We start from the raw sequence: 27,949 nt of genomic DNA, 5'->3' as shown, positions 1-27,949 counted from the left end.
GCCCTGATTCACCCAGGCTATTCTAGATGCTGATGTTTATATAAGTGCCAAAAAGACAGATGAGAGAAGGAGGGAAAGAGAGAGGAGAAGGAGGTGATAAGAAAAAAAAAGCACATAAAGCAATAAAATCCTAAGATTCTCAAATATGGGCCTTCAAGAAAGGAGCTGTATAAAATTTCTAGCATTTTCTTATTAAATATTAAATATTTCCTATGATATTAATTCTTTTCTAGGCATTCTGCAGGGCAACTGAATGGAATGGGGGAACGCAGGAAGGTTCTGAGAGATTTAGGTGACAAGTTAGACTTGTGATTGCACCTGAAGTGGGAAGAGAGGCAGTCTTGTGAGATCTGACGCTAATTCCAGGTAGGCAGTGCCAAACTGAAATGAATTTTAGGACACCCACTCGGTGTCTGTAGAGAACTGGAGAATTGTTTGGTGTAGAAAAATCTCACACAAAACTGGTATCATGTGTTTCAGAAGTGAGGTATTGAGTGTTGAGGTAGAGTACAGAAAAAGTGTTTTTTTCCTTCCAGATTTGTTCTAGAAGTGGTAGTTCACTGGGTCTTACTCTTCCCTCTCCCTGGGATGACTTTGCCTAAATCCTTTTTCTCTCATGGGATATTATTATTTTCTTTAAATAAATGCCATTATTTATCTAGTTGAACTATTGCTTCCTCTATGAAGTCTTCTCATGAACCAAAGGCTGAGTTCATTGCTATCTCCTCTGCTTCCTTGTAATTTCAGTTTTATGGCACTTATCATATTGTATTATGGTAATGAATACACCTCTGTGTGTTTTGATACCTTACAATAGAGTTCCCTTAAGGAGGGAAGGGACTGTGTCATGTTAATGTTCCTACCAGCAACAACAGAAGGCAGGTCCTTAACAAGCCTTTCTTGAATAATTAAGTGAATAAAAAACAACCATCTCAGTGTAATAGATCATATCACCATTAGTTATTTGTATTATAAATAGGACCATTAACACTATACTTTTAATGTTCCATTGTCTGAATTACCTCATTGTTTCTGTTCAAAGCAACTATTTATAGGAAATGATGAATTCTGAACATATATATGTGTGTGTGTGTGTGTACGTGTGTGTACAAATGTGTATACATACAGACATATGAAAACAGTAACAGGAATGTACTTAGTGCTGACTATGTGTAAAGCACTGTGATTTGTACATAGAAAAATTCATAACTGTAGTCAGTTCCTTATGTAAAAGGAGAATTTCTTTTATAAATATGTACTTAAAATGAATAGGATAAAAATATTAATATGTTATTCCTAGTAGCCACAGGTTTGCACAAAATAAAACAATTGGATACATACTTTTAACTCACTTCACTAATCTTGTCATATAGACAATCTTCTGAAGGTGACAATAACCCTCTCTGATTATGGCTGGTTTCAATTTATGTGCACAAAGTAGCAAAATGATTTGAAAACTAGCCTGTGGTGTCAGCCTCCACAAGAATGACCTAATGGGTAGAGGACACTAGTAACCCACACATATCAGTTCTGCCAACTGTCCCCTTCAGGGACAAATTCCACTGGTACACTTTGAAGGCATGATCTGAAGAGTTCTTGCATCTGTTCTGTTACAGAGTGTATAGAAAACAGACAAAATATTTTGGTACTAGAACATGAAGATATATAAAAACACAGGATTTGGAATTAGTCAGGCATTTAATACATGTTTTTCTAGCCATAAGAATCTTTGGCAAGTTACTTAGTTTTCTTGAGCCTCAATTTTCTCATTGGTAAAAAAGGGATAGTAAATCCAAACTTCATAAAATGGTTATGAGGATTAAATGAGATAATGGATGCAAATCATCCAGCACATATTCACTGTTCCATAAATGGTAGTTTTCTTCACCTCCCTTTTGGCTGACCTCTTTGGGTGATAAGAAAAATCTGGAAATCCAAGTGAAATTTGACGAGTTGATGCCTGATGCAGAAGTGTAAGCTTAGTTTTAGTTCAGTATTAAAAAAAAGTGTCTCATTTCTCTTATTCACTAGTACAGGACAAACACTACGTAAGTAACATACTAGTCTCAAATACATGTTTTAGAGGTTGCTAACTAGCCAAGAGATCTGTAATATGTAGGTAAATAATCTTATATTCAAGGTTTACTCAATTCAAATGACTATGTTTTTATTTTTATAAGCAAAACAGTAACGTGTTAAAAAATGAGGGTTTTAAATTTTATAAAACATCTGCCTTCCTTCTGGACATTTTAGGGAGTTATGCGCTTGAGTCCTTAGCAAACTTTTCCCTCCCTCTCTCTCTTTCTTTCTTTTTTTCTTTGTCACAACTTTTCCAAACCCAGCTGCTCCTTCAGGGTGCTTTTCCAGAGCACGTTGCAAAGGACTCTAATTGATTCCTAGCAAGGAGCTAATGCCTTCTTAGGTACCTCAGTGGCCACCCTGACTAAGCTCTTACAGGCTGACAGATGGACGTCTTAGATAGGTAGATACATTTGCACATAAGGTTTAAGTGGTAAGGAAAAAAATGTCACATTTGATGCTGATGAATTCTGGTAATGAGATTCTTGTCGGAGGAGGATTATGGGCACTGCTCCTTTTGGCAGCTTTCTGCAGAGTGAAGTGGAATAGGAGCAATATGCTTACAGATGTTGATATGCCTGTTGCCTTGGCAACATCATTCCCTGTCTTTGTGGCTGCTGCCAGGAAGGCAGCATCTGGCTCTGGCCCCATCTGTTGTACTGACTGCAGCATCTGTGTCTACCTTTTGTTCTGTGCATCTAGCTTGGGCTCCTTGTCCTCTGCCCACCCTCTGGTCTTGCTCTCTGATTGCAACATCTGCCACTATTCATTCTTGCTTTATGTGCATGACTTCCGGTGTTGTAGGGTGTTAGCTAAGTTTAGAGGCTATTGCACTTAAATATTCTTTTACCTGTGAAAAGCCGTTTCACTGAAGATGTTTTCTTTAGTCAGACTTTCTATTCCTGATATTTGGATGATTTCCTTGGCAACTTCAAATTTGCCATTGTAGCATGCCCTAGAGTTAATAAAATATTTTGAGAATAGTAAGAAGGTACACGTAGTATACCTGGAGTACCTATGGAAGTATACATAATACTCACAGGTGCAAAGGGGTGTCTCCATAGATATTAACAACATGTGGCTGAACTTCTAAATTGCTCTGGAGCAGGTACTTCACTATACCATGGTGTCCAAAGCGAGAACAGAAATGGAGTGGAACATGATCTTCATTGTCCTGAGCATTCACTGTCATCAAAAGAAAAGGAAAGATACGTTATCCGGAATCCTCTATTTCTCAACCTGCTCATGTGTAGTATCAGGGACTTTTCTAAGTGCCTGAGAGACTCCTGGAAATAGCCAATTAATGACAATAATAAAGGAAATTAAGTGCCACCAATTTAAAAAGTTATAGTTCTATCCTATAGCCTATTTCCACATTAAGCAGGCTTTCTTCTAGCTCCCATAAATCTATGGAATGCATCTAATCAAACATACCTTGCATAACATATGACCCAGGAATCCCACTACTGGGCATATACCCTGAGAAAACCATAATTCAAAAAGAATCATGTACCACAATGTTCATTGCAGCTCTATTTACAATAGCCAGGACATGGAAGCAACCTAAGTGTCCATTGACAGATGAATGGATAAAGAAGATGTGGCACATATACACAATGGAATATTACTCAGCCATAAAAAGAAACGAAATTGAGTTATTTGTAGTGAGGTGGATGGACCTAGAATCTGTCATACAGAGTGAATTAAGTCAGAAAGAGAAAAACAAATACTGTATGCTAACACATATATCTGAAGAAACTAGGGGCAGGACAGGAATAAAGACGCAGATGTAGAGAATGGACTTGAGGACACAGAGAGGGGAAGGGTAAGCTGGGACGAAGTGAGAGAGTGGCATGGACATATATACACTACCAAATGTAAAACAGATAGCTAGTGGGAAGTAGCCGCATAGCACAGGGAGATCAGCTCGGTGCTTTGTGACCACCTAGAGGTGTGGGATAGGGAGGGTGGGAGGGAGATGCAAGAGGGAGGAGATATGGGGACATATGTATATGTATAGCTGATTCACTTTATTATAAAGCAGAAACTAACACACCAGTGTAAAGCAATTATACTCCAATAAAGATGTTAAAAAAAATCTACCTTGCACAGTGGAAGAGTTCAGGAAACTAAGTATCTAAAAGGTACTCATAGCCTTATTTCCACAAGTATCTCCTTTCAAATTGATTTCCCTTTCACCCCCATGGAAGATGTTAAAAATTTCAGACTCTGGACAGAGGACCATTTCCCAAAATTTTGGCTCAATATGTTAGCGTGGGGCCTAGTACTCTGTATGTTTGCAATACTGTATAGGAGGTTCTGATGTCCCCTTAACTGAGAAATGTCATACTGCGGTATACAGAGCATGGTATAATGAAAAGGCAGCAAGTTTTAGAGTGAGGAAGACCTCATTAATTGTATTACCTAAGATAGCTATTTAACATTATCTGTTAAATTGATTACTCAGTAGTGGGCATTTGACCTTCTCTTTGTCCAATCCAGCCTTATAAACTCTTCTGACATTTGGGAAATTCCCTATACTGAAAGTACTGACTAGAGGCCAAGATCACCTTTTATCATAGAAGCTGAAAATATGCTTTCCAAGCCTCCTTTGCAGTTAAGGGCACAGAATTAGTAGAGGGTGACCATATGTCCTGGTTTAGGCTTGTTATCCTAGCATAATTTTTAATAGTGACCCTTTCACTCTCAACCACGCCCTGGTTGGACACTTATCTACAGGATTTTCCAATCAACATGTTATTTCAGACTCTGACATCAGAGCTGATGACACACAAAAGGAGAGTCTATTCTATCTTGGCAAAGTAGCAGTGGTAGAATAGCTCCATCTAATTTCCAGTGGTACTGTTGCCCAGCCACAGACTGGGTGCCCTGCACTGTTGGTGCCAGAAACACAAGTGTTGGTGTGTGTGCCTAGCTGGGGTGGCAGTGTGCCTTCAAAGGATTAGTTTTGGGGTGTGATTCTGGACACTATTTCTCACTGTGAGAATTCCAAACCTGGCTTTCTACTCTGTCCTGGGGAAGATTCTGTGTGCTAATTGATATCCTTTAATATTTCCCCTCATGCTTAAATTAGCAAGCATTAGTTTCCAACACTTGCAAATAAGAACACCTGACTGACACATAGTCATTCCTCAAAAAGTATTAAATAATCAATATGCACCAAGCACTGTGCTAGGTGTTGGAGATATTGATTTCTTATAAGTAACAGTGGATATAATAACACTATTGGTGCAGCAGGGATGCTGAAAGGATTAAAGGAGATCATTTCTAGAAAGTGTCTAGCATCATGCTTATTACAAATTAGATACTTAATAAAAATCTTCACTCTCCCTTTTTACAAATTTCCCTCTTAGAATTTTGCTAAGTGCTAAGGCCAATAAGCTATAAATGCATAGAGTCTATACCCTCAAATAATTTACAATCTAGTTGAATAGTCAATAATTACAGGCCTGAAGTAATAACAAATCAACACCAAGCTGCTAAATTCTAGATCTGCTTTAGCACAATTTTTAAAACCAAAAATAACCAGATCGACTGCTCTACAACCATTTGTTTTATTATTTTACTACTTTGTCCATCTGTACAGGGTACTTTATTCAAAATAGAAAATAATAGCCCTTAACAAATCCCATTCATTCTCATTCTTATATATATCTATAAAAGAAATTATCCATAGAACCAAAAGAATTGATAGAAGTACTTTTTTAATGATGAAGGATTGGAAGGAAAAAAAAGGCAAGATAAGAGTTAATTTTAAAAAGTTCAAATATAATCATCATTTAACATTTAATGAACACTGGTTTAGGCCTTATAGCTGCTATATTTGTAGACAATAATTATTATTTTATCAACCTGCAAGATCTTAAGCCAAAGGGAAATCTTTAACAAAGTTCCTGAACTCCTCCTCCCAAGACTGTTATTGAAAAATAAATCTTTGAATCTTTTCTATTAATGAGTGGCTCAGAAGGACACACTTCCTCTAGAAGAATTTTCCTGGTTGTTTTGATTATCTTCCTTTTTAAGATACTTTTCCTTTGTTCACATTCTGTTGGAAGCCAGGGAAAGTCAATACCATGAGTCAAAGCTTGAGGACAGCGGGGAGTCCAGGGCACCAGGAGGTCACATGTGAGTTCTTGAGGGCGAGAGGGGACATTGTAAAGCAGAATGAAGCACAATATTCCATTAATTCATAATTTTCCTTTAGCCATACCTGGCCCCACCCAACATTCTTCTTCTCTAGTTGAATCAATAAACTTCAAAGCAGACTCTTTACTTGGTGAATTACCTGCAATGACCTAGACATTATTCCCATCAAAGAAGATATAAATACCAACCAAAGGGACAAGCCAGGAGAAATCTGCATCAGACACAGAGTTTATATATATATATATGCCTGTATTTCTGCTTCAGTCCTTCTGAACCCTTAATTTTGTCTTGGACCAATTTGCAAAAACAAAAAGTACATATATTATTATTCTTACCTGAGGAAAACTGAATGTATGAATGATATTCTGTTTGCTCTAACATCTTATTTAGAGATTTAAGTAAAGGAAAATTTCAAGCAAAGGAATACATGTAAATCATTATTAGGAAAATATTTGGTCACTAGTCCTCTACTTCGAAGAGAGTATATGTTCAGTAATGTCTTTTGAAAGAAAGATTGATGAATGGGTAGGTAGCTGGATGCTACTTCTTGCTTATTTCTGCTCATTGATCTTAAAGATAAAATAAACATTTCCATATTAACCCAGCAATGTTAGGACATCCCACCAGCTCTCTAAAGCAACTCCCAAGTGTGTCTTAAAGAAATTTTCAGTAACAAATCTGTATGATAGTTCTGACAAGACACATTTTTAAAAATAAATTACTTCTCCTTATTGACCATGCCCTAGAAATTTTTGTGACTTTCCCTAGTATCCAGTTCTCCAGTTAAGAGAACTATAGCATTCAACATTCAGATGACAAAAAATTAATAGTTTCTGAATTTAACATTTTCCATTTTTAACTTTATTAAAATGATAAATTGTGAGAATTGTGTCTCTATTTTCCTCCTATAGAGTGCAGCAATATTTTGACCTTTTCAATCTCATTCGATAAGCATTGCAGTTCTCCTTTTTAATTGCCCTACGAGGTACAAGGAAGAAGACTAGAGACTTAAAACATATGTGACTGAATAGGTCAACCTCACAAACATGCGGAACGTGCTTTCGGAAATACAGTTTGGCTAATTTGCAACTTGAATTTATTTTCATTTGTGACATTCTGTTACCACGGAAACATGCTGTAAATACCAGATTTCAAATTGCACTCCTTTTGGGGTCATTCATTTATTCTTCCCCTTAGGTCCATTAACCACAGGCAAAGTCCAGATCTAAAATAAATCATCTGGAGGCTTAGATACATTTTGGAATAAGTAAACCAGCTGATAATAAATCTTGTACAGTGTCCACCAGCACAAAAGATTTTCTGATTTATTCTTTGCAATTGGTTGAAGTGCAAAAGGGACTTAAATATCAAGTGTATATTAGAAGGAAGTAAAAATACTTAAAAATCTGAGTCACGTCACTTGATTTTTTTAAATGATTGAGTAGGAGGCATGTAGTGCTTGTGTGAGTCAGAAAGAAAATGTTAAAAATTATATCATATGACGCTGGTATGTACCGGGAATACGGGTGCAGTACACATTTCAATGCCTTTTGTAGAAGAGTCCTTTGATCCTGGAGACATGCTGATCATAAATGACACTCATTTTGACACCACTGAGCTTTGGAGTTGTGCAGAGGAATAAAAGGCTGAGGTTGGCCTTGATAATAAAGGAAAAATGTGAGCGGTTCCTGACCCCTTGGAAGAGTGAGGCAGTTGCAAAAACAATTATGTGTTCGGTGATTCACATTGGTGTACGTCTGCCTATCCTAAACCAACAGAATCAAAGAGACTGCTTAAACAAGGTCCAGACAACAGCATTCCTTGCATCCTGACAACACAAGTTGTTTATGATAATGCTACAGAAAATATTCCTGAGTTATTACACACTGGCTCAGAAAATGATACAAACTACGTTGTTACCAAATAAAATGGCCCTGTTTCCAACATGGAAATGAAATTGCCCTAGCTTCTTGCTACAGTTGTCTCTGGCCTTTGTGTTTTCCTTAGAGTAATGAAAACATTGATTAGCTTTATTAACTGAATATCAATCTCAATTTTGGACCAAGGAAACGGCAGTTCTATAGATCTGACAACCTTGTGCTTTTGGAAATGTGCATCATTTCTGCTGCAAAGGCCAGCAGTTCTTACAGCTGGGCTTTTAATTAGGTCTCTTGGGGGTCAGTGGAAGAATGCTGGATATGCCTGAGAGAATTTAACGACAAGATGTAACTATGAGTGAATTTGTGTCAAAAAATTAAGTTTTTGAGGAACAGGAAAAAAAGAGAAAGAAAGCTTTTTCTCAATACTTTCAATTTTCCAAAATTCATTTTGTAATTAAAAAACTAAAAAGTTGCAGGAAATTCTATTCTACTAAATGCATCTAAAATCTTTCTGTGCATTCTAAAGGTTTTTTTCCCCAACCTGATCACATTCTAACTCTATTTCCATTAAAAATAACAGTAGTATCAAATACTGGGGAGGATGTGGGGAGCGACTGGAACTCTCATATATAGCTGTGGGAGTGAAAAATACTGCAAACACTTTGGAGAGTTGTCTGAAATTTCCTAAAAAGTTAACCATGTGCATGCCCTTTGATGCAGTAATTCTCTCTCTCTCTAAATACACACACACACACACACACAGAACGAAGAGAGATTAACACACATATTCACAAGAAGAATTGAATGTTTCTGGCAGCTATATTCACAAAAGTCAAACACTAGAAACATTTAACCTTCCATTACAAGGAGCATGGATAAACAGTTAAATTGTGGGAAATTCATAGAATTTTCGGTAATAAAAAAGAGCAAATTATGATTCATGCAACAACATGGATAAAAGTCAAAATCATCTTGTTGATCAAAAGAAAGCAGTCACAAAATTATATCAACTTCAAGAACAGAAAAAAAGCTAACCTATAGCAATAGAAGCCAGAATATTGATTACCTTTGGTGGTGAAAGCTATTTACTAAGAAGTGGGCAAAAAGGAACTTTCCAGGTGAAATATTTTCAACTTTCCAGATGAAAATATGTCTATATCTTGATCTGGGTGGCTTTTACATGGATGTATCCACAAGCAAATATTCACTTAAGTCAATATTCAGTTAAGATTTGAGAATTTTGCTATATGTAAAATTTACCTCAATTAAAAAAAGAGTAGTGAATAACAAAAAGTAGGAAAAATTTAGGAAAACCCCTTACTTTTACTGCAGCACCTAATACATTAAGAGTTGAGCTAAAATATGTAAAGAAGGATTAACATATAGGTTTAATTAATATATTAAAAATAATAAATTATGACTTGTGGAACAAATTAGTACATGAGTACAAGATTAATCAACTTAGATTATTCTCTAATAAATAAGTAAAGTAGAAGTAAAAAACATACATAAAGTAAAAGATAGCAAATTTCTTCTTCTAAACATAATCTTACCATCTGCTTTGTTGCCTTCTTCCACCAAGAGTTTCGCAATATTAAAGAATCCTTTTGCAGATGCTAGGTGGAGAGGCCTATCTCCGACTTCACCGCTTACATTTACATCAGCACCAAATTTCAAAAGGAGGCGGGTTACCTAAAGGATTCATGCATTTGAAATTAGTATCAAATGCCAAACAGTAATGCAATGCCTTCAGCAATATGGAAGGAGACATATCATTTAGGTTTTCTCTTGGATAATTTTTGCCTGAAAATAACAGAAAATCCTAACTCAACTGGCTTAAACAATAAGGAATTTATTATTATATCACCTAGCAAGAAATCTAAAACTGGAGCAATTTCAGGGTTGGGTCTTCATTGTATCAATACATAAATAATCTTCTCTCAAGTCACGCATAATCTTCTCTGAGCAATCTTTTCTAAAGTCTCCTTCTGGCCAGAGCCAGCAGTGCTTACTTGATGCTTGATTTTCATAGAGGTTCTATGCATAGGTGACCAATGGTAACCTTGCTACTGGGGTTCTGGGTCCTTTTTTGATTTGTGAGTAAACAGGAGGTAGCCACACTAGCCCCCAGCATCTTCCCAAATTAGCTGAGATTCACATCCAAGAGGACAGAGAGAGATGAAGTAATAAACAACTCAAGAGTTTCCAGGGGTTGTTTCAGGTAATTTATGGGATTTCTTCAAATTATTTATATATCCACTTAGGAACCTTCCAGATAATTTCTCTAAAATTGACATTACCTCTCCTGTGAATTTTAGGACTCATCACAGTGATCCCAAGAGATAAGTTAGGATGCACCCGTGCCATTAAAATAACAGTTATGGGAGGACTCCTCAAAAGTCTTGACCATTGTGGCATCAGCATAAAAGTGAATTCAAGCTCTAAAACTATTTTGTGGCAGCAAATAAGTATATCTTGAGCAGAAGCCTCTCAAGATTATGGTATATATTCGATAGAAATTCTAGGCGAAAAATTAGCTGGGTGGGATGTGGGAAAACTTCCTATTGCGTGCAGTAGGTAAAGAACAAAGGTTCTGAAATTGGGCTTCTGCTTATTAGGTATGTCACCTTGAATAAATTATTTGGCCTTTTGAAAATTCAGTTTCTTCATTACTAAAATGGGAATGCCTCATAGAGTTGTTGTGAGAATTAAATAAGTTATTACACATAAAGTACTTAGAAAAGTGCCTGGTACTCAATAAATGATAGCAGAAGTGGTAGCACCAATGTGGAACACGTGTATTTTATCCATTTCTTGGCTAATGGGCAGACCAATACTTAATTCAAGAGAAATCTGAACAGTAGACATTTAGTCTCAAGAACCTTGCACTCCTAAGCAGATATTTCCACTTACACAGGCTCCATAAATTCTGATTATGTGACTTTATAATGGACAGATTTAAACTACCTTTGAAATCGATTGTCTATTAAGCACTATTATTATATACCTAGGAAATATTGCTGTTGGTAAAAAACATCTACTCTTCCACTTAAAATAAGTAAATAAGCAAATGGCAAGGAACATGGCACATTAGGCACATTTATATATGGAAAGTGCCATTCTCCTGTCAGCATATTTTAGTAAATGACAATAGCTTCCATAAATTACTTATGTGCTGTCTTTGCACATAGAAAGTGAGTCCCTTATCATAAAAGGGCCATCCACGTTTTAGCATAATTTTATAATACTGTGACTATATATTCAGGGAAAGTAAGCAAATTTAGCTCTCCACACAACATGCATAGAAGCTCTTTATGTTTCTGCTGGGTCATGAGGTTAATCGCCCAAAAGGATGACTCTACAAATAACAGGCACTGTGTATATCCTGTCTGTGCCTGAAGTCAGAAAAGTATGAAGTTTTTTCATCACCTGAGTTTTGGACCCAGTACTTTCAGAGGCATTTTCAGTGCCCAGCTCTCCAGGGCACCCCAGTGTACTCTGAGCAGCATATCAATGAAATGAGCAATCTTCCCTAGCTAGAGGTCACGCTTCACAGGTATGAGAGTGTCCAGGCACATGCCAGCCCGCGAAGAAATAAAGGCACAATGACTAGAACAGCACAGAGACACAAGTAAGTTTGACTTTCAACTTGGGATCCTCAGGCAGTGCAATGGCATGACCTGTACAAAGGTAAAAATGTATAATTCTGCTGCATAACTGAGACCAGATCTAGAGAGATAAAATGAGGAAGAGTAAAAACAGAATGTCAAAAGAACAGTTAAGGTTTGATTATCTAATTACATTTGTATTTCTCTTTTATGTGGTTCTATTGAGTTCCTGGAGTATAGCTAAAAGACAGTGTTTGAAAAGAGCATAAAAAGTTTTTCTTTCAGTATGTTAAGGTTGAAAATCAACGGACTGTGGAATTACAGCACCAGGCCTTGAATTCTAGCTCCACTACTTCACTAAATGGCCTGGACTTTATGATTTCTCTCACTGATAGAAGAGGGATAAGAAGAGGCTCTTCGGTACAACAGAATGAAGATGGGCTTTGGGATCAGACAGACCTGAATACATACTCCAGCTCTTCTACTTATTAGCTGCATGACTCTGGCATGCTACCTGACCTGAGAAAGCTCCATGTGTATCATTGATTAGAAGGGGTAAATAACAGCTGATTTTAGGGTTGGGGCAAAATTAGAAAAAAATCCACATAAAGGTCTTAACACAGTGCCTGCCCCATAGTATGAGTTTGCTCACATGGTAACTCTTATTAAGTTCATAAGGTTGTCATGAAGGTCAAATGAAATTATTTGTTTAATGACGCTACATTGTAAACTTTAAAGCATTCTATACATATTATTACTTAATTACAGGTTATCAAAATTTATAAATGTTTCTGATACATAACTATATATTTAAAGCACATTTAGTGATTGTTTTTTAGTTTATCTAGGTTATTCCATATATTAGTTTCCCATTGCCACTGTAGCAAATTACCACAAAATTATTGGATTAAAAAAACACATTTTTATTCTCTTAGAGTTCTGGAGGTCAGAAGGCCAAAATCAAGGTGTTGGCAGGTTGCATTCCTTCTGGAGGCTTTCATTTCCTTACTTTTCAGCTTCTACAGGCTGCCTGCATTCCTTAGCTTGTGGCCCCTTCTTGTATCACCTTAATGTACTGCTTCCATTGTCACATCTCCTACTACTCTCTCTGATTTTCTGCTATTATATGGACCCTTGTGATTACATCAGGTCTACCCAGATAATCCAGGATAGTCTCCCCATTTCAAGATCCTTAACTTGGTCACATCTGCAAAGTCCCTTTTAAGGTAACATTCACAGGTTCCACAAATTACAACGTGGACATGTGAACATACTTTGGTAGACATTTTTTAGCCTACCACATGCCAGGTCACTAGAAAAGAGGAGACTCCATTTCTGAAAGTTATCTTTTTTCAGAGAACTTTTGGAATGGGCTTTATGATTTGTTTTATTGTCAGTGTTAGTATCATCACAGTGACATTTGTTGAGCATTTGCCAAACACTTTAAATTAATATTTCATCATAACAGCAACCCTATGAGGTAGGTACTATTAATATTTTTTTCATTTTATAGACAAGAAACTGAGGATCAGGGATATTATACAACCTACACATGGTCATAAAGCTAGTAATTTTTCAAATTCAGGCCAATTTCTATAGCCACATACTTACCCATATACTCTACTGCCTCCCTCGTGTACTAAAGTAGTCAGTAAAAATGTATAACTTGGTAGCTGCTATGTTTCTATGGATCTACAAAAGCTCTTCAAGGGGGGAACTGGTGAGAAGATGGCAAAAATAATTCAAAGGGTATCTTAAATATCCTTTCTTTGAACCTAGTACAGTTCAAGAAAAGTCTGGAACACTTAAGTGATGCCCCAGGCTTTGGAAATGCCACTGACTTACCTGTTCGTGCCCATAGTATGCTGCAATGTGCAATGGAGTGAAAAAAACTGCATCTTGAACGTTGATGTTAGCTCCATGTTGCAGTAGCACATCAGCAGCCTGGACAAGAAAGAGAGCTGGGTTAGGAGATTCATTGGTGGCATCTGCCCATCAAAATTCATTTTACAATTATATGTGCAACTCTTCTTTGGGGGTCACCATCCTAAAACACAATTTTCTTCCATTTCCCTTCTCTGCAATCTCCAATGGCTTGCTTTGGCCTAGAAAATAAAAACCAAGCCCCTCACTATCACATTCCAGGTCCTCTCAATCTGATGGTATCCTTTTAAATGTTATTTCCCATTACTCCCTTTCATAAACCCAATTGTACAATCAAACTGCACTCAATTTCCTACTTCTCAGAGTCTTTGTTCACATTATTTCCTCAGTCAAAAGTTCTCTTCTGTCCAATCTACAGAGGTTTAAACACAAGCTAAATGCCATCTCCTCCAAGATTTCTTTACTTTCCCTCCCTTTGTTGCCAACTGACTTGCTAAAATTAAGTCTTCCTTCCTTTTAAATCTTATTTAACTTTTTTTCACGTCATTTAGAACATTTACAAATTTATATACATGCCTTATCCTTATTAAAGAGAAAATTCTTTAAGGACAAAGTATATATCAAATTCATCTTTATAATCCTACACTAGCATGTTGCCATGCAAATAGTAATCATTCAATAAGAATTTGTTGAATGAATGAATGAATAAACGAATGAAAGTGAAAAAAACTAGCAGGAGCTATTGGCCAATGAAAGGCACAGATTGCCAACAAATCTGCTCACCCTTTAGATTTCTTCTACTAAAGGCTGATCTCTAAGACTCTTTTCTCTAGAAAACTGATTGAAATAATTTCCTCCAGATGTGTTCATTTTCACTGTGAATTTTCCTAATGCACTCTCTATTCTTCAGTTGGTAAAATAATACACATTTGGGGAAATTTTCAAAAGTCTGTTAGACTTAGAAGAGAGAACATGAAGATGGGATCCAAGAGCTCAAGGAACATATGCTCCCACACCTCTTCTGTTCCTAGAAACAAATTGCCTCCTAAGTCAAGTTTCCTTGCCTGTTTGAATCAGAGCCCTTCAGAAGTGGTAAGGAGTCATGGACATTACATAACAAACCAGTATGTTTTAAAGAGGAAGAAATCAAGAATCAAAGGAATTAGGAAATTTCTCAAAGTCATAGAGCAAGTCAGTGTTAGCAGGGAAGTGAATCTCTAGTCTCTCACGTCAAGCTTTGTTTCCAAGTGCTCCAGAGTATTAAATAGTTCATTCATTCAATCATCCATTTGTTCATGTGTCAACACAACATTTATTGAGCATATATGAACTAAAATGATGTTATTTTACATGATTATCTTACAATTTATTCAATCACTGGGATAGCATTAGAACTGATTGTAATTGTCATACAAAGAGATACGGAATTCTTGTTGGAACAGCTGAAATTTCTGGTGGGTCCAAAAATATAATAAGCAGGTGTATAGGCTTCTATACATTCCAAGAACAATGCTTTTTGCTAATATTTGGATATTGCTGACTAATGATCAGCAGAATACACAATGTGTATGGTGAGTTGTTTTTCTAATAAAAAATTAAAGCTACAATTAACATTTATTGAGGGCACATTATGTATCAGACCCTGAATTAAGTGCATAAATGTTAACTGGAGTGCCTCTGTTTCACTCCAAAACATAGAAAGATATGTTCTACTCTCCCATTCTAAAGGTGAAGAAATTGAGCCTCAAGGAGGCTTTGTAACCTATTTGAGGTCATACAACTAGTAAGAAGCAGAACTGGAATTCAAATTTAGGTCTGTTTGACTTCGAAGTTTCTTTCCATCAGGCCCTTCCTGTGACCTTGATCTCATTAACACTAACCTTTAAGTAAATGAACTAACTGACTCAATCTCAGATAAGAGGAAGCTTTCTGCCCATAGAAGCTTTGTAGATTCAGCTTGGAAAGAATGCTGGAGCCATTTATATCAAATGTCTGGTATCTTAGACTTCACATGCCTGTGAGTTCAATCATGGGAACCTTTATAGGAGGTCACAAACGATCAAGGTAAATGAAGCTTTTTACAAATTCTCTTATTTTAAATATAGCATAAAAGAAAGTAGACAGCATGAATTTTTATTGTAAAAAGGATTCTCAAATGTTAAAATATAGAGCCAATTTCTTAGGCATAGTTCTGGAAGTTACTTTCATTCTAAAAGATAATGGCTTTTAGGCTTGCATAAATAGTCCAAAGCAATTTTTTTTTCCTCCTAAGTTTGCACTTATCCAGTCATTCAAAAGGTCAATCTTTTGGCTGAACAGTCATTAATTATGAAGTGTTGGCCTTCTAAGAAACTTTCAAAATGTAAGTTTTAATGAAACCACAGAGTCATTAATGAACTATAGGCTTTATTTAGTTTGTTTTAAAGTTCAAGGAAATATTTAACTATTGAGAGCAATGTACACTGGAATTAACTGAATAATTTCACAGGTTATTTATATAAGTTGAATGCATTTATTGATTCTTAGTTTTCGAGTCATGATAGGGAGTGTATCTCCAAGCAATCTTATGGGGATATAATGTATTGTGATAACAAATATGCCTGTCATGTGGTTAAGACAAATGCACTCATATTAATGTTTAGGCTGGAACATATATCTATCAAATCATTTTAACCATGCTTCCCCTACTCCAGAACCTGAAAGAGCTGGTAGGTCAACTTCACCTTTTTTCCACTACATGAAGTCCCATGAAGTCACAAACTGAATCTCTTTTATTCACCACTATGCTAAGCGTAGAATAGGCATCCGAGTAATTGTTGAATTGGACTGTTTCTAGTTAAAAAAAAATAGGAATATATATCTACCATCAGTCAGAAGGGAAGTTAAACATTAACAATTAGGACCCAATTATATGATAGAAATTTTAAAGAATTCAATTCAACAAATATTTATTGATCATTTATTTTGAATTAACCTTTAGCAAATCCCAAGTGCCTGCTCCATGCCAGGAACTGCAACTGGAGTTTTACATACATTGTCTCATTAAGATATTTGCAGGGCATAAAATTCTGTTGTATTAAAAATTTTTGAGAAAATACATAGCTTTGATTTTTTTCCCCCAAAACATTAACAAAACTACTGGTGAAACTGTATACTTGAAACAAGTCTGATCACAGAAAGGATATCTTAATAATCTTTAAACTCTTTAAAGAAATGAATTTTATCATACTTAGATTTGTATAACTGACATATATATCAGTATTATTATTATTAAAGAACCAAGGGGCTAGTAACTTGGGCTAGTAACTTGGTATCCTTTACTGATGGAAGGAATAAGCACCACAAATGCCTATCATTAAGTGGTTGTTTTACGAGCACAAAAAAATGGATCAGAACCCTTTGTTTTGATAGAAGGGAATTACTGTATACATTACCCTTTAAAGATAATTTTATTTGCCAGTTGACTCCTCAAAAGATCCAAGTAGAGTCTCTACAATTTCCAGGTTGTAATTTAAACACTTATTCAAACATTCTGCTCTTTCTTCCTAGAAAACCTCTGTTCTCTTTCTCTGCCTATAACATACCCAGTCTCAAGGCCAAGCTCAGTTCCCAGGTTCTCTGAGAACCTTCCACAAATCCTTTACTATATTAAGCATTTCTTTCTCTTTCATTAATTATCACTGAGGGTAAACGATTATTATAACAATATCAATTTTTTAAAACTATTTTTTCATGTTCTAAGCTTGTCTCAATGAAGTATAAGAAGGTGTGACTCCAGGTTAAAAAGATTTTTCACCTGAGGCACTGGAGTTTAATCCTTCTAACTAAAATAGTCAGACCTCATGATTTAAAATTCCAGAGATTTAAAAAGTAATGCCTACAAGAACAAAGGTCCTCATTGTTCTTGTTTGTTGAATGTTTCTCCTACAGTATGACTTTAACTCATTGACTTGGCCCCATTTGGCTCTCCCTCAATCAATCAATGACAGCGATGAAGAAGAAAAAAATGACCGTAACAATAGGAACTAAATGTCTCATGGAAGAGAAAGTAGAATAAGGTAAATTCTACATGGGATAAAAAGGCAATCAATCAGATTTGAAATTGCCAAAATTAAATATAGTGTCTTATACTACCAAGTAGACCTTCAATAAATATCTTCACTTTGAAATTAAATTTTCCTGGGCTTTAAGTGATATCTCATTTCCTATGACTTCTTTGGAGTCTTCCTCAAATTCAAACTTACACTGATGTTTTCCTTAGGATTTATAGTTTGTTTAAAGCTACAGTTTTCTGTATATCTTTATCTAACCTTTATTACTGAGACTTATAGAGAGCAGAACCGTGAAGCTCTTCTGGGTTAATATCCATTTCCATTTAGTAGAAAATCTGTATTAGCAAAGCTTTAGAGGAAAATGTTTTCTAAAGTTTATGTCTCAGGAATTCAAAATGATCCCAAAGATATTAACATGCAAGTGGATTTAGATTTGAAATTTTTCAATTATTTCCAGTTCTAACTTTCAATAACCAGTTCCAATTGTGTCCCATAGAATCATTGCCTTCTCTCCTAAAATTTTCAATTTCTTTTGAGAGTAGTCTATACCTTTCGTTCACATATCCTCACCTCCTATTCACTCCTCAGCCCACCTACAATCTGACTTCAGACCTCACTGCTTCAGGGAAATTTCTCTGGAACATGACGTCAGAGGCCTACTAATTGTCAATTCCAATGGGCACTCTTGGCTCTTTTCCTTATTTTAATACTTCTCCAGCATTTGTTACTATTTGTCTTCTCCTTAAGATCTGATCCTCCCTTGGATTGACTGACATAACGATCTTTGAGTTTGGTCCCTACCTCTCTGCCAACTTCTTATTGCTCCTCTATAGAGGTGACTCTCTGTTCATCTCTTAAGTGTTTCTTAAGTGTTGCTTTTTCCTCACTAAAACTTACGTTTTCTCCTGATTTCCTTTGTCTGCTTTAATTCTCTTGTATTAATTAAGTTAATACATGGAAAGAATTTGGGACATATTCTTGGTAAGCTAAGAATAAGTATTCAATATGTGGTAGTTATTAGCTATCTTGCCTTATACATTCTCTAGTTGATTCTATCATTACTACTACTACTGCTACTATTTCTACAACACACGCAGACATAAACACATACACACACACACACACACACTCTTCTCTCTCCAGTTGCATGTGTTTTTCCCAGACTTCCTCCAATACCGGGTCTACCTTATTTGGCAACTCATAGTCTGGTTATATATTTCCCCTCTATTTCCCAATTACTTTTACTCTGGGTTTATACTGTCCCCTGCATTGATCTCATCTTTATCACTTGCCCTTTGATTTTTGTTAATGTGAATGAAGCATTAGAATGTGTGCTTTGAGAATATCTATGAGCTAAATGAGAATATCTCATTTAATGCTCACAACAATCTCATGGAATTGTTACTAACAGCCCCATTTTAAAACTAGGAAAAATAAGGTTAAGAATTACACAGTTTTAAGGAAAAGCACCAAAGTTTAAACTCAGATCTATAGGAGTCCAAAGCACCATACTACCCCATACTGTTTTTTTTTTTAACTTAAAAAAAAATTAATTAATTAATTAATTTTTGTCTGCATTGGGTCTTCATTGCTGTACACGGGCTTTCTCTAGTTGCAGTGAGCAGGGGCTACTCTTCGTTGCAGTGCGTGGGCTTCTCATTGCGGTTGCTTCTCTTGTTGCAGAGCATGGGCTCTAGGTGCATGGGCTTCAGTAGTTGTGGCACATGAGCTCAGTAGTTGTGGCTTGCGGACTCTAGAGTGCAGGCTCAGTAGTTGTGGCACATGGGCTTAGTTGCTCCACGGCACGTGGGATCTTCTCAGACCAGGGCTCAAACCCGTGTCCCTTGAATTGGCAGGCAGATTCTTAATCACTGAGCCACCAGGGAAGTCCACTGTTTTTCTTCTTATGTGTGCTTTTATTTGGGGCCAGCTAGCAATTCCTTGCCATCTCAGATAGTCCTGTACAGGATATAGCTCTTGGTTGATGTTGCTCTTCAAGGATTTTCAAGGATACCTATATAGCCAGTATATCAATAAAAATGATCCTAACTTTGTAATTGTTTGCAGATGACTGAAAAATAAAGTTAAAACTTATTCTAAGTAGAAGTTGTATGTTAGGGATCTTGAAGAGTTATATATACAATGACAAGAAGTTTAGGATTTTTCCTAAATTTTTTCCATATGGGGTTTCACCAAGAGATTTCAAGCAGGAGCAAAATATATTCCGATTTGCATCTTCAAAAGATCCTTCTGGTAATAGTCTAGCAAATGGATTGAAGAAGGAGCAAAACTAGAGTGATCAGTTAGCAGGGTCTTGCAGTAAGTTGAAAAGAAAGAGATAAGGATAAAAATGATCTGATGTAGAAGTAGTGGCCTAGAGATGGAGAATGGGTGTTAGAGACATTAAGATGGTAGAATCGCATGACTCAGCCTACTGGGGATGGGGAGAGATGATGGACGTTATCAATAAATGATGACTGTAAAAGAGGAAGCCTATATGGGGAAATGAGCATGAGGATAAAATTGTGTCTAATTCATGAATTTAGAAAGTAGGAACATTACCTATAGTTTCTTTTCTTTTTTTTTTTTTCTGTCTAGGTATTTATTTATTTATACATTTATATATTTATTTATTTATTTTTATAGCTCATTATTGGAGTACAGACTGAAGTAAGTCACCTATAGTTTCTATCTCTCCGATTAATCACTTGTCATAACTAGTTTCTTCCAATTCCCCTTAGCAGTTCATTGTGATCTTTTCCAACACCACAGCTGTTTCAATTGGGGTCAATCCCTCAATCAAGATGTGAACATAATTCTAGAGTTTTCAAACAACTACCAAAAGCTATACCAGTTAAAAATACCAACAATTGCTTATCCATCTGGATTCAAGACTTACATTACTTAACATTTTAGATGGTAGTATTGCTTTAATTTAATAAGCACTTCTTTTGACTTTATGCTCTATTTTCTGTAGAATTTTAAATTTTATGTATATATACTGACTTCTTGACACCCATTACAACTGTTCAGTGAGAACTCTATCATATAGTTATAGAGGTTTTCACTTAAAACACTGACTATTTTTGTAATGACTTTTTTTTTTAACCTGACATAGCTCTAATTAAATATTTGAGTACAAAAACTTATTGGAAAATAGTTTCTTCAGGCTGTCACAGAAATGAGGTTCTCATGTGATCTTTCTCTTATTATCTCAGGTTAAAATTAAATTTGGTCTGAAAATTACTCAGAAAATGATTCCACAAGATAATATTATCAAAGAAATTAAAGGGAAACTCCATATTCTTAAGCTGTAGAAAATACAGCTTAAAGGTATATCAACTTATATACATATAATAAAAGAATTCCATTGATTATATAAATCCATAGCTTCTCAGGAAATTATGATAACATAAATAGAAAAGCTGGTGGATGAAGAGTGATGAGAAGCCATGAGGCCAAGGCTGGAGATACAAGTGGTACCATTTTAGAGAAGAAATAATTAAAGCTAGGAGATAACACCACTTCCAGAAGGTAAGAGGACATATTTGTGGGATATTTATGGCTAAAAAGTGGGAAGGAAGGGAGCCAGCAAAGGAAAGAGAAGAGTCATCCAAGAAGGAAAAGGAGAACAAAGGAATGCCTGTTAAGGAAGTGCATGGAAGAGAAACTTTTAAGAAAAGAGGGGCAAATTTTTCTGAGCCTTTCAGCTAATCATCATCTTGCTGTGCTATTTTCTTCCTTATAGATATACTTTTTTTGCAGCATTTCCTTATGTGAGGGTCTTATTTTAAAATCCCTGGCTGAGAAAACAGGCTTTCAATGTTCGCTGTGTTATGAATACATCATGTTCTATGCATTTCAAAAGCCACAGTTTTTTTCTTATGAGGTTTATTTTTATAACTTGCCAAAGGTCCAACATTTTTCACTATATTGCAATTGTAGAGACTTGAAAACTGTAGTACGTTAGGCTCCCTCTCAGTGATGTTCCTCCCCACACTGCACACACTCTGGACATTATAGTCATGGAGAGGTGCGAGTACCATCTGACAAAGAGTTTCCTCATGACTTTTGTTCTCCAGACCAAGTCACCTATTGAAAACATGTAATTTGCCTCTACTTGAAAAATCAACTTCTACATTACACTTTGAAGGTGAGTTACAGTCAACTAATAGAACATAAGAAGGAACACATAAAGATTTTGGCTCTTAGATAAAAATGAGTAATAAGAATCCTCCTAAAAATTATTTCAATGATCAATTAATTTCCAGCAGCTAGAATTTAAAAACAAAAAAGACAGCATCAACAGTTAAGTCTAGGTTCAGGGGTTAGTCCTGTTACGAGCACAGTATATGGAATATTTAGTGCTTCCCTTTTTGAGCTTCCTCATTAATTAAGCCAGAAAATTCACTATTTGATGAACTGCAAGATACTACCTTAATTTGTTTTAGAACAGCAGATGTAGGTAATCAATTACATCCTACAGGCTCTTTATTTAACAACATAATTGAAAATGTTGGTCTGCAATAACTTAGAATAAGTGACACAATGATATTGGTAAATCCACAGTTGTAAAAATATTTTAACTGATTATGAAACAGTATGCATTGACAGGTATAGAAATCAATTATAGATAATTTTCTTTCTAGATAAGACGTTTATTAATCGAACACACATCATTCAGTCAGAGACCTATTATCAGGACAGAAAACAGTAGGAATAATGGTGGTAAATGCATTAACCATTCCACTGGTCATGTTAAAATAAGATAAATACAGGGTGACTAATAATTGAAGCCTACAATGAAAATGAAAAGAAGCACAATATCAAATTTGCCCAAGTAGTTTTGGCTTCAGACACAGAAAGGGCCAAGAAATAACTGTGGGTGGGACTCAAGCCCAGACTTCTGAATCCCTTCACATGTGTACCAAATGTCAGAACCTGGATACAAAGAAACCTAGGCAGGCTGGTTCCAGAGCCCACATACCTAATGACTATGCCATATTATACTGCTATAGCCAAAAAGCATTGCTCTAGAATCCAGGTTTCTCAAACATTTCAAACAATTTTTCAAACTTTTACTTAATGAATTCAGCATAAGTACACAGCAGAGGTACTATGATAGAATTGGGTTGGGTGGCACCTGAATGTAAGGGGCACGAGCTTAGCACTCCTTCCTTTCTCCTTGAATAACCTCTGAGGTACCACTGGAATGCTAGATATCCAGAGAGTGCATATTGGAAATCATTGTTAAACAAAAGAGAGTTGCTAGTTTTTGGAGAATAGAATTGCCACCATATCTACCTGCTAGTCCCCTTTGATTCTAAGAAAATCAGGGCCAAATAACATGCGTATAGAATCATGCCAAGTTTCTTGGGTTAATAGAGCCCTTATCTTCCAGACATAACACATAATCCCTCTATAAATCCATCTATGTATATATTTGTTATTGTTTTTGAGAAAACATAAGTGGTATTGCTATCTATGAGGCTAAATAGTACCCTTGAGTGTGGGCTTGACATTTATCATGAATAGAGCATGGCAAAAGTTATGGAATGTCACTTCCGAGATTAGGTTACAAAAAGACTGTGACTTCATCTAACTTGCCCTCTTCTGATCTCTCCATTACTCTCTCTGATAGAAACCAGATGTCTTATTATGAGCTTTCCTATGAATAGGATCACATGGCAAGGCACTGATGTCTCTGGATAACAGCCCAGGAGGATGAAGCCTGCCAACAGCTACAAGAGTGAACACAAAAGTGGATTCTCTCCATTTAGTCCTTGAGATGACTACAGCCCCACCCGAAACCTTGTGAGAGACTCTAAGTGAGGGGACCCAGATAAGGTACCCTGAGATTCCTGAGCTACAAAAATGGCAAAATAACAAATGTTTGTTGCTTTAAGCCACAAAGTTTTGGGATAATTTTTTATGCAGCAAAAGTTAGCTAATATACTATTGTGCCTGTCAATTCATTACTAAAAATATCCAGGTCATAACTGACTTCTACATTAAAGTAGTTACCTACTGCCCACTTCTGAATCTTAAAAAAGGAACAGCAGTTCAAATCAACAAATATTTTTGAGCACCCAGGTTTTCTGAGCAGTGTGCTAGGTTCTGGGGATCAAAGATAAATTAATTGTTCAAAAGCAATATACAGGTTAGTAGAAGAAACAAAATAAAATGACTACGATATAAAGATGGATTTGATGGAGATAATATATGGGCTATCATAACAAAAGAAAGGAGGTATAAGTTATAAATTTGGTCTGGGAAAGACAGAGAAATCTGTAGAGGGGGAATGTACCTGGAAATTGAAGTAGAAATTTGCTAAGTGAAAAAACGAAGATCAGTCAATTCATTCATCCCTCAAACATATTTGATCATCCAACAGTACCTAGCACAGAACATACGTTTGCCAAATTCTACTATTTCTTAAAATCTACTTCAAATTCTACTTGCCTCATGAAATCTTTTTAGACCTCTAGGTTCACTGATGTCATCACTGAGACAAGTGATTTAATATCCCAATAGCTTTAGAATCACATTGAGGCTTTATAAGAAGAATTTATTATAGATACCCTCCCTGGAATTACTGAATCAGAATCGCTAGATACTAAAAATCTGCATTTAAAAAAAGCTTCTTAGATGCATCCATTATGGAGTAACAAGGACTAGTCTGGAGAAGCCAAGGTAGCTAAAATTCATAAGACAGAGTACTAGACACAAGAAAGTTGCATAAAGAGAGAAATACAAAGATCTGCAGAAGGTATCCTTACAGGGTAAAGCTGAGCATTGATTAGTGTGTGCTTGTGAAGTAACTACAGATGACTGGGAAAAGAACCAACCAAGATTAGTGATAATTTTGCCCAGTGCTCACACAAGGCCAGGGATAATGCCTATTCTCATCACCCAGACTGGAAAAGCTCATGATTCATGGGGCATTGGGTAAAATACTCACAAGAGACTTCCCTCAGTACTCAGTAGTTGGTTATTAGCCTTGCCCTGAGCACTGCTCCATTCTCACCAAACAAATCTTAAAAGCTAGACCTGAAAGGAGCAAATTGTTTCTAAGTAAGTTAACTGCATCCCACTAGAGATGGAGGGGTTGTCTTAAGACTACTTACAGGAATTCAAAATATCTAGCACCTAACAAAATAAATTTTATAATATCTGGAATCCAATCAGAAATTAATAGGAATGAAAAAGGCAGGAAAATATGACTTATAATGAAGAGAAAGAGTAATCAATTAAAACTGACCCCAAATTGATTCAGATGTTAGAGTTTTCAAACAAGGACAATAAAATAGTTATTAAGACTGTATTCTATGTTTAGAAAGTAGACGCACAAAAGATATAAAAATGGCCAAAATCAAATTTTGAGAGATGAAAGCTATAATATGGGAGATAAAAATGCACTAGATGGGATTAGTAGTATATTAAACATTACAGAAGAAAAAGTTAATAAACTTGAAGATACAGCAATGGAAATTCTATTGAATGAAATGCGGAGAGAAAAGAGAATTTTGAAAAAATGAAAAGAACATCATTGAGGATTTGGGCAACATCCAACAGACAAATGTACATGTAATTGTAGAGGAGACAGAAAAAAATATTTAAAGGAATAATGGCAGAAAAATTTCCCAAAGTTAATGAAAACTATAAACCCACAGATGCAAGAAATTTAATAAACCCTGAACACAAGAAAGAAGAAGAAAACTATACTAAGACAAATCATAATTAAATTGCTCAAAATCAGTGATAAAGAGAAAATCTTAGAAGGAGCCAGAGAAAAACACACATTGAGGGACAGAAATAAAAAGGACAGAAGATTTCTTGTCAGAGATAATGCAAGTAAGAAGACAGTAGAGTAATAGGTTTAAAATACCAAAATTGAAAAAAAAGTAACTTAGAATCCTATATCTAGTGAAAATATCTTTTTAACACAATGAGGAAATCAAGTCTTTTTCAACCAAATAATATTATGGGCAAGATACTTGAACAGACAGTCCACCAAAGAAGATATACAAAGGGCAGATAAGCACATAAAAATATGCTTAACTCATCGGACATTAGGGAAATACAAATTAAAAGCACAATGAGATACCACTCATTCCCTATTAGAATGGTTAAAATTAAAAAGATTGAATATACCAAGTGTTGCTGCTGAGGATATGGAATAATTGAAACCCTTGTGCACTGCTGGTAGAAACGTGAAATAGTACAACAGTTTGTCAAAGTACAATCACTTTGGAAACAGCCTGTCAATTTCTAAAAAAGTTATACATAAACCTACCAAATGATCTAGCCATACTACTCTTAATATTTGCCCAAGATAAATAAAAGCACATGTCCATACAAAGACTTGTATAGAAATCTTCATTGCAGCTTTACTTGTAATCCCTAAAAATTGGAAAGAACTCAAATGTCCAGCAACAGGTGGATAAACACTGTGGCATATCCAAACAATGAAATACTACCTACTGACTAGACATCTTATTTGATCATTTATCATGTAACTGACATTTAAAATCTTCACATTTATGGAACCTCAACCCTCCACCTCCCATTTTACACACACATACACACACATGATATTCTTCCATTGTTCCCCATCACAATGAAGTAGAAATCCTTTATTCAGTTGCTGACACCAGAAACCCAGGAGTTTCTGTTGACACCAACTTCTCCTACATCCCGCTCATAGGTAACCCATCACCAAATTAGTTTGATCTTTACCCTCTAAATATTTTGCAAATCTGTTCTTGTCTCTCCATCTCTACTAATGCCACCCATACCCAGGCAATCATTATACATTATTGCCTCCAAATATACCTACCTGCATAAATTCTTCAAATTCAGTTGATTTTAAACATTGTAACTAGAGTTGTTTTATCAGAATGGAAATCTAATCACGTTACCACTTCTTAATGGCTTCTCATTACTCTTAGGAGAGAGAGAGAACTCCTTAACTCAGTTTATCATCCAACACAGGGACATTTTGAGAGTAAAAGGGGGTTCACTTAATTACACCAGGCCAACAGGTATGAACAGGAACTTTCCTGAGGAATCAGGAGTATGAGTCACTCTACAAATAAATCCATTGGTCACCTGGCCCCCAGCCTTTTTCTCCATGTTCTTCCTTTTCCACCACATCCCCCAACTCTATCAGCTCCATCCACACACACACTTTTACTGTCTCCTCGATGTATTTCCTATAGTCAAGAAAGTTTTTACACATATGATTTCCTCTTCCTGGAAAGCTCTCTCTGTGTCTCAACTTCTCATCCGTAAAGTGGAGATAATAATTCTACCTATTCTGAAGGGCTGTTTAAAGGATTAAGAGTTAATATACGTAAAACACTTAGTACTTAGCTAGCACTAAAGGTAATTGTTATTGTTACTACTGCTACTATCAGTATTATTTCTTCTTCTCTTTACTTGCTTAACATTTACTTAGGTCCTTGAGTTATAAGCCAAATTAACAGTTCCTCAGAGGTTCACTCCTAACCTCAGTGACTATGGACATATTCATTTAACAAATGCTAATTGTGTGTCTGAGGACAACAGAGAGAAAAAAACAACAACAAAGGTTATGTCTTTGTTGAGCTTATATTTTAGCACAGGAGACAGACGGTAAAGCAGAGTAAATAAATAATAGGCTGTTATATAGTGATCAGTGCTGGAGAGAAATAAAAGAGGAAAGAGATTAGAGAGTACCAGAGATTTGATGTTTCATTAAAAAAGGATGATCTGGGAAAACCTTATTGAGAAAATTCCATTTGAACCAGGATCTTAAGAAGATAAGGGAGTAAGATATTCAGTTAGTAAAAAAAGAGCAATCAAGACAGTGAGAAGAGCAGTACAAAGGCCCTGAGGCAGGAGCATGCCTGGTATGTCTGAGGAACTTAAGGTTGAGAAACAACAAATAATAAAAAGGTGGAAGTTACTTTTCCAAATTCTAAATGAAATACATTTTAAAAGGCTCACTCAGGCTGCCTTGTCAGAATAGGCTGAGGGGAAAGGGCAGAAGAAGGGAGACTAAATTACCCTCTTTAAGGCATAGAACCATGGTGACATTCATAGCTCTTATTACAGTGGCAATTTTGTTTGTTTGTGTGATTCTTTGATTGCCTATGTTTTCCACCAGACTGTAAGCTCTGTGAGATAAGTTTTACTCATCATTAAATTACCAGTGCCAAAATACAGATGTTGGAACCTATTAGTTCCTCAGTAGATATTCGTTGAATAATTGAGTGAAAGAAAGAATGAATACATA

The 27,949-nt window shown here is 35.9% G+C and overlaps 1 protein-coding gene across 1 annotated transcript in view; it reads right to left on the bottom strand.

Moving 5' to 3' along the window:
* Nucleotides 1-27,949, bottom strand: part of TNNI3K (TNNI3 interacting kinase) — a 299,704-nt gene that overhangs the window by 197,819 nt on the left and 73,936 nt on the right. The window contains exons 6-9 of the mRNA XM_068540108.1: nucleotides 13,580-13,678; nucleotides 9,680-9,818; nucleotides 3,120-3,264; nucleotides 2,930-3,034 (exon numbers count right to left, since the gene is read on the bottom strand). Coding sequence (XP_068396209.1) covers nucleotides 2,930-3,034; nucleotides 3,120-3,264; nucleotides 9,680-9,818; nucleotides 13,580-13,678 — 488 coding nt within the window. The remainder of the gene's footprint in view (nucleotides 1-2,929; nucleotides 3,035-3,119; nucleotides 3,265-9,679; nucleotides 9,819-13,579; nucleotides 13,679-27,949) is intronic.

Source organism: Eschrichtius robustus, chromosome 3 (genome assembly GCF_028021215.1).
Source record: "Eschrichtius robustus isolate mEscRob2 chromosome 3, mEscRob2.pri, whole genome shotgun sequence".
Lineage (NCBI taxonomy): Eukaryota > Metazoa > Chordata > Mammalia > Artiodactyla > Eschrichtiidae > Eschrichtius > Eschrichtius robustus.
The sequence above is the reverse complement of the archived record's forward strand: the minus strand, read 5'-3'. Positions and strand labels throughout refer to the sequence as shown.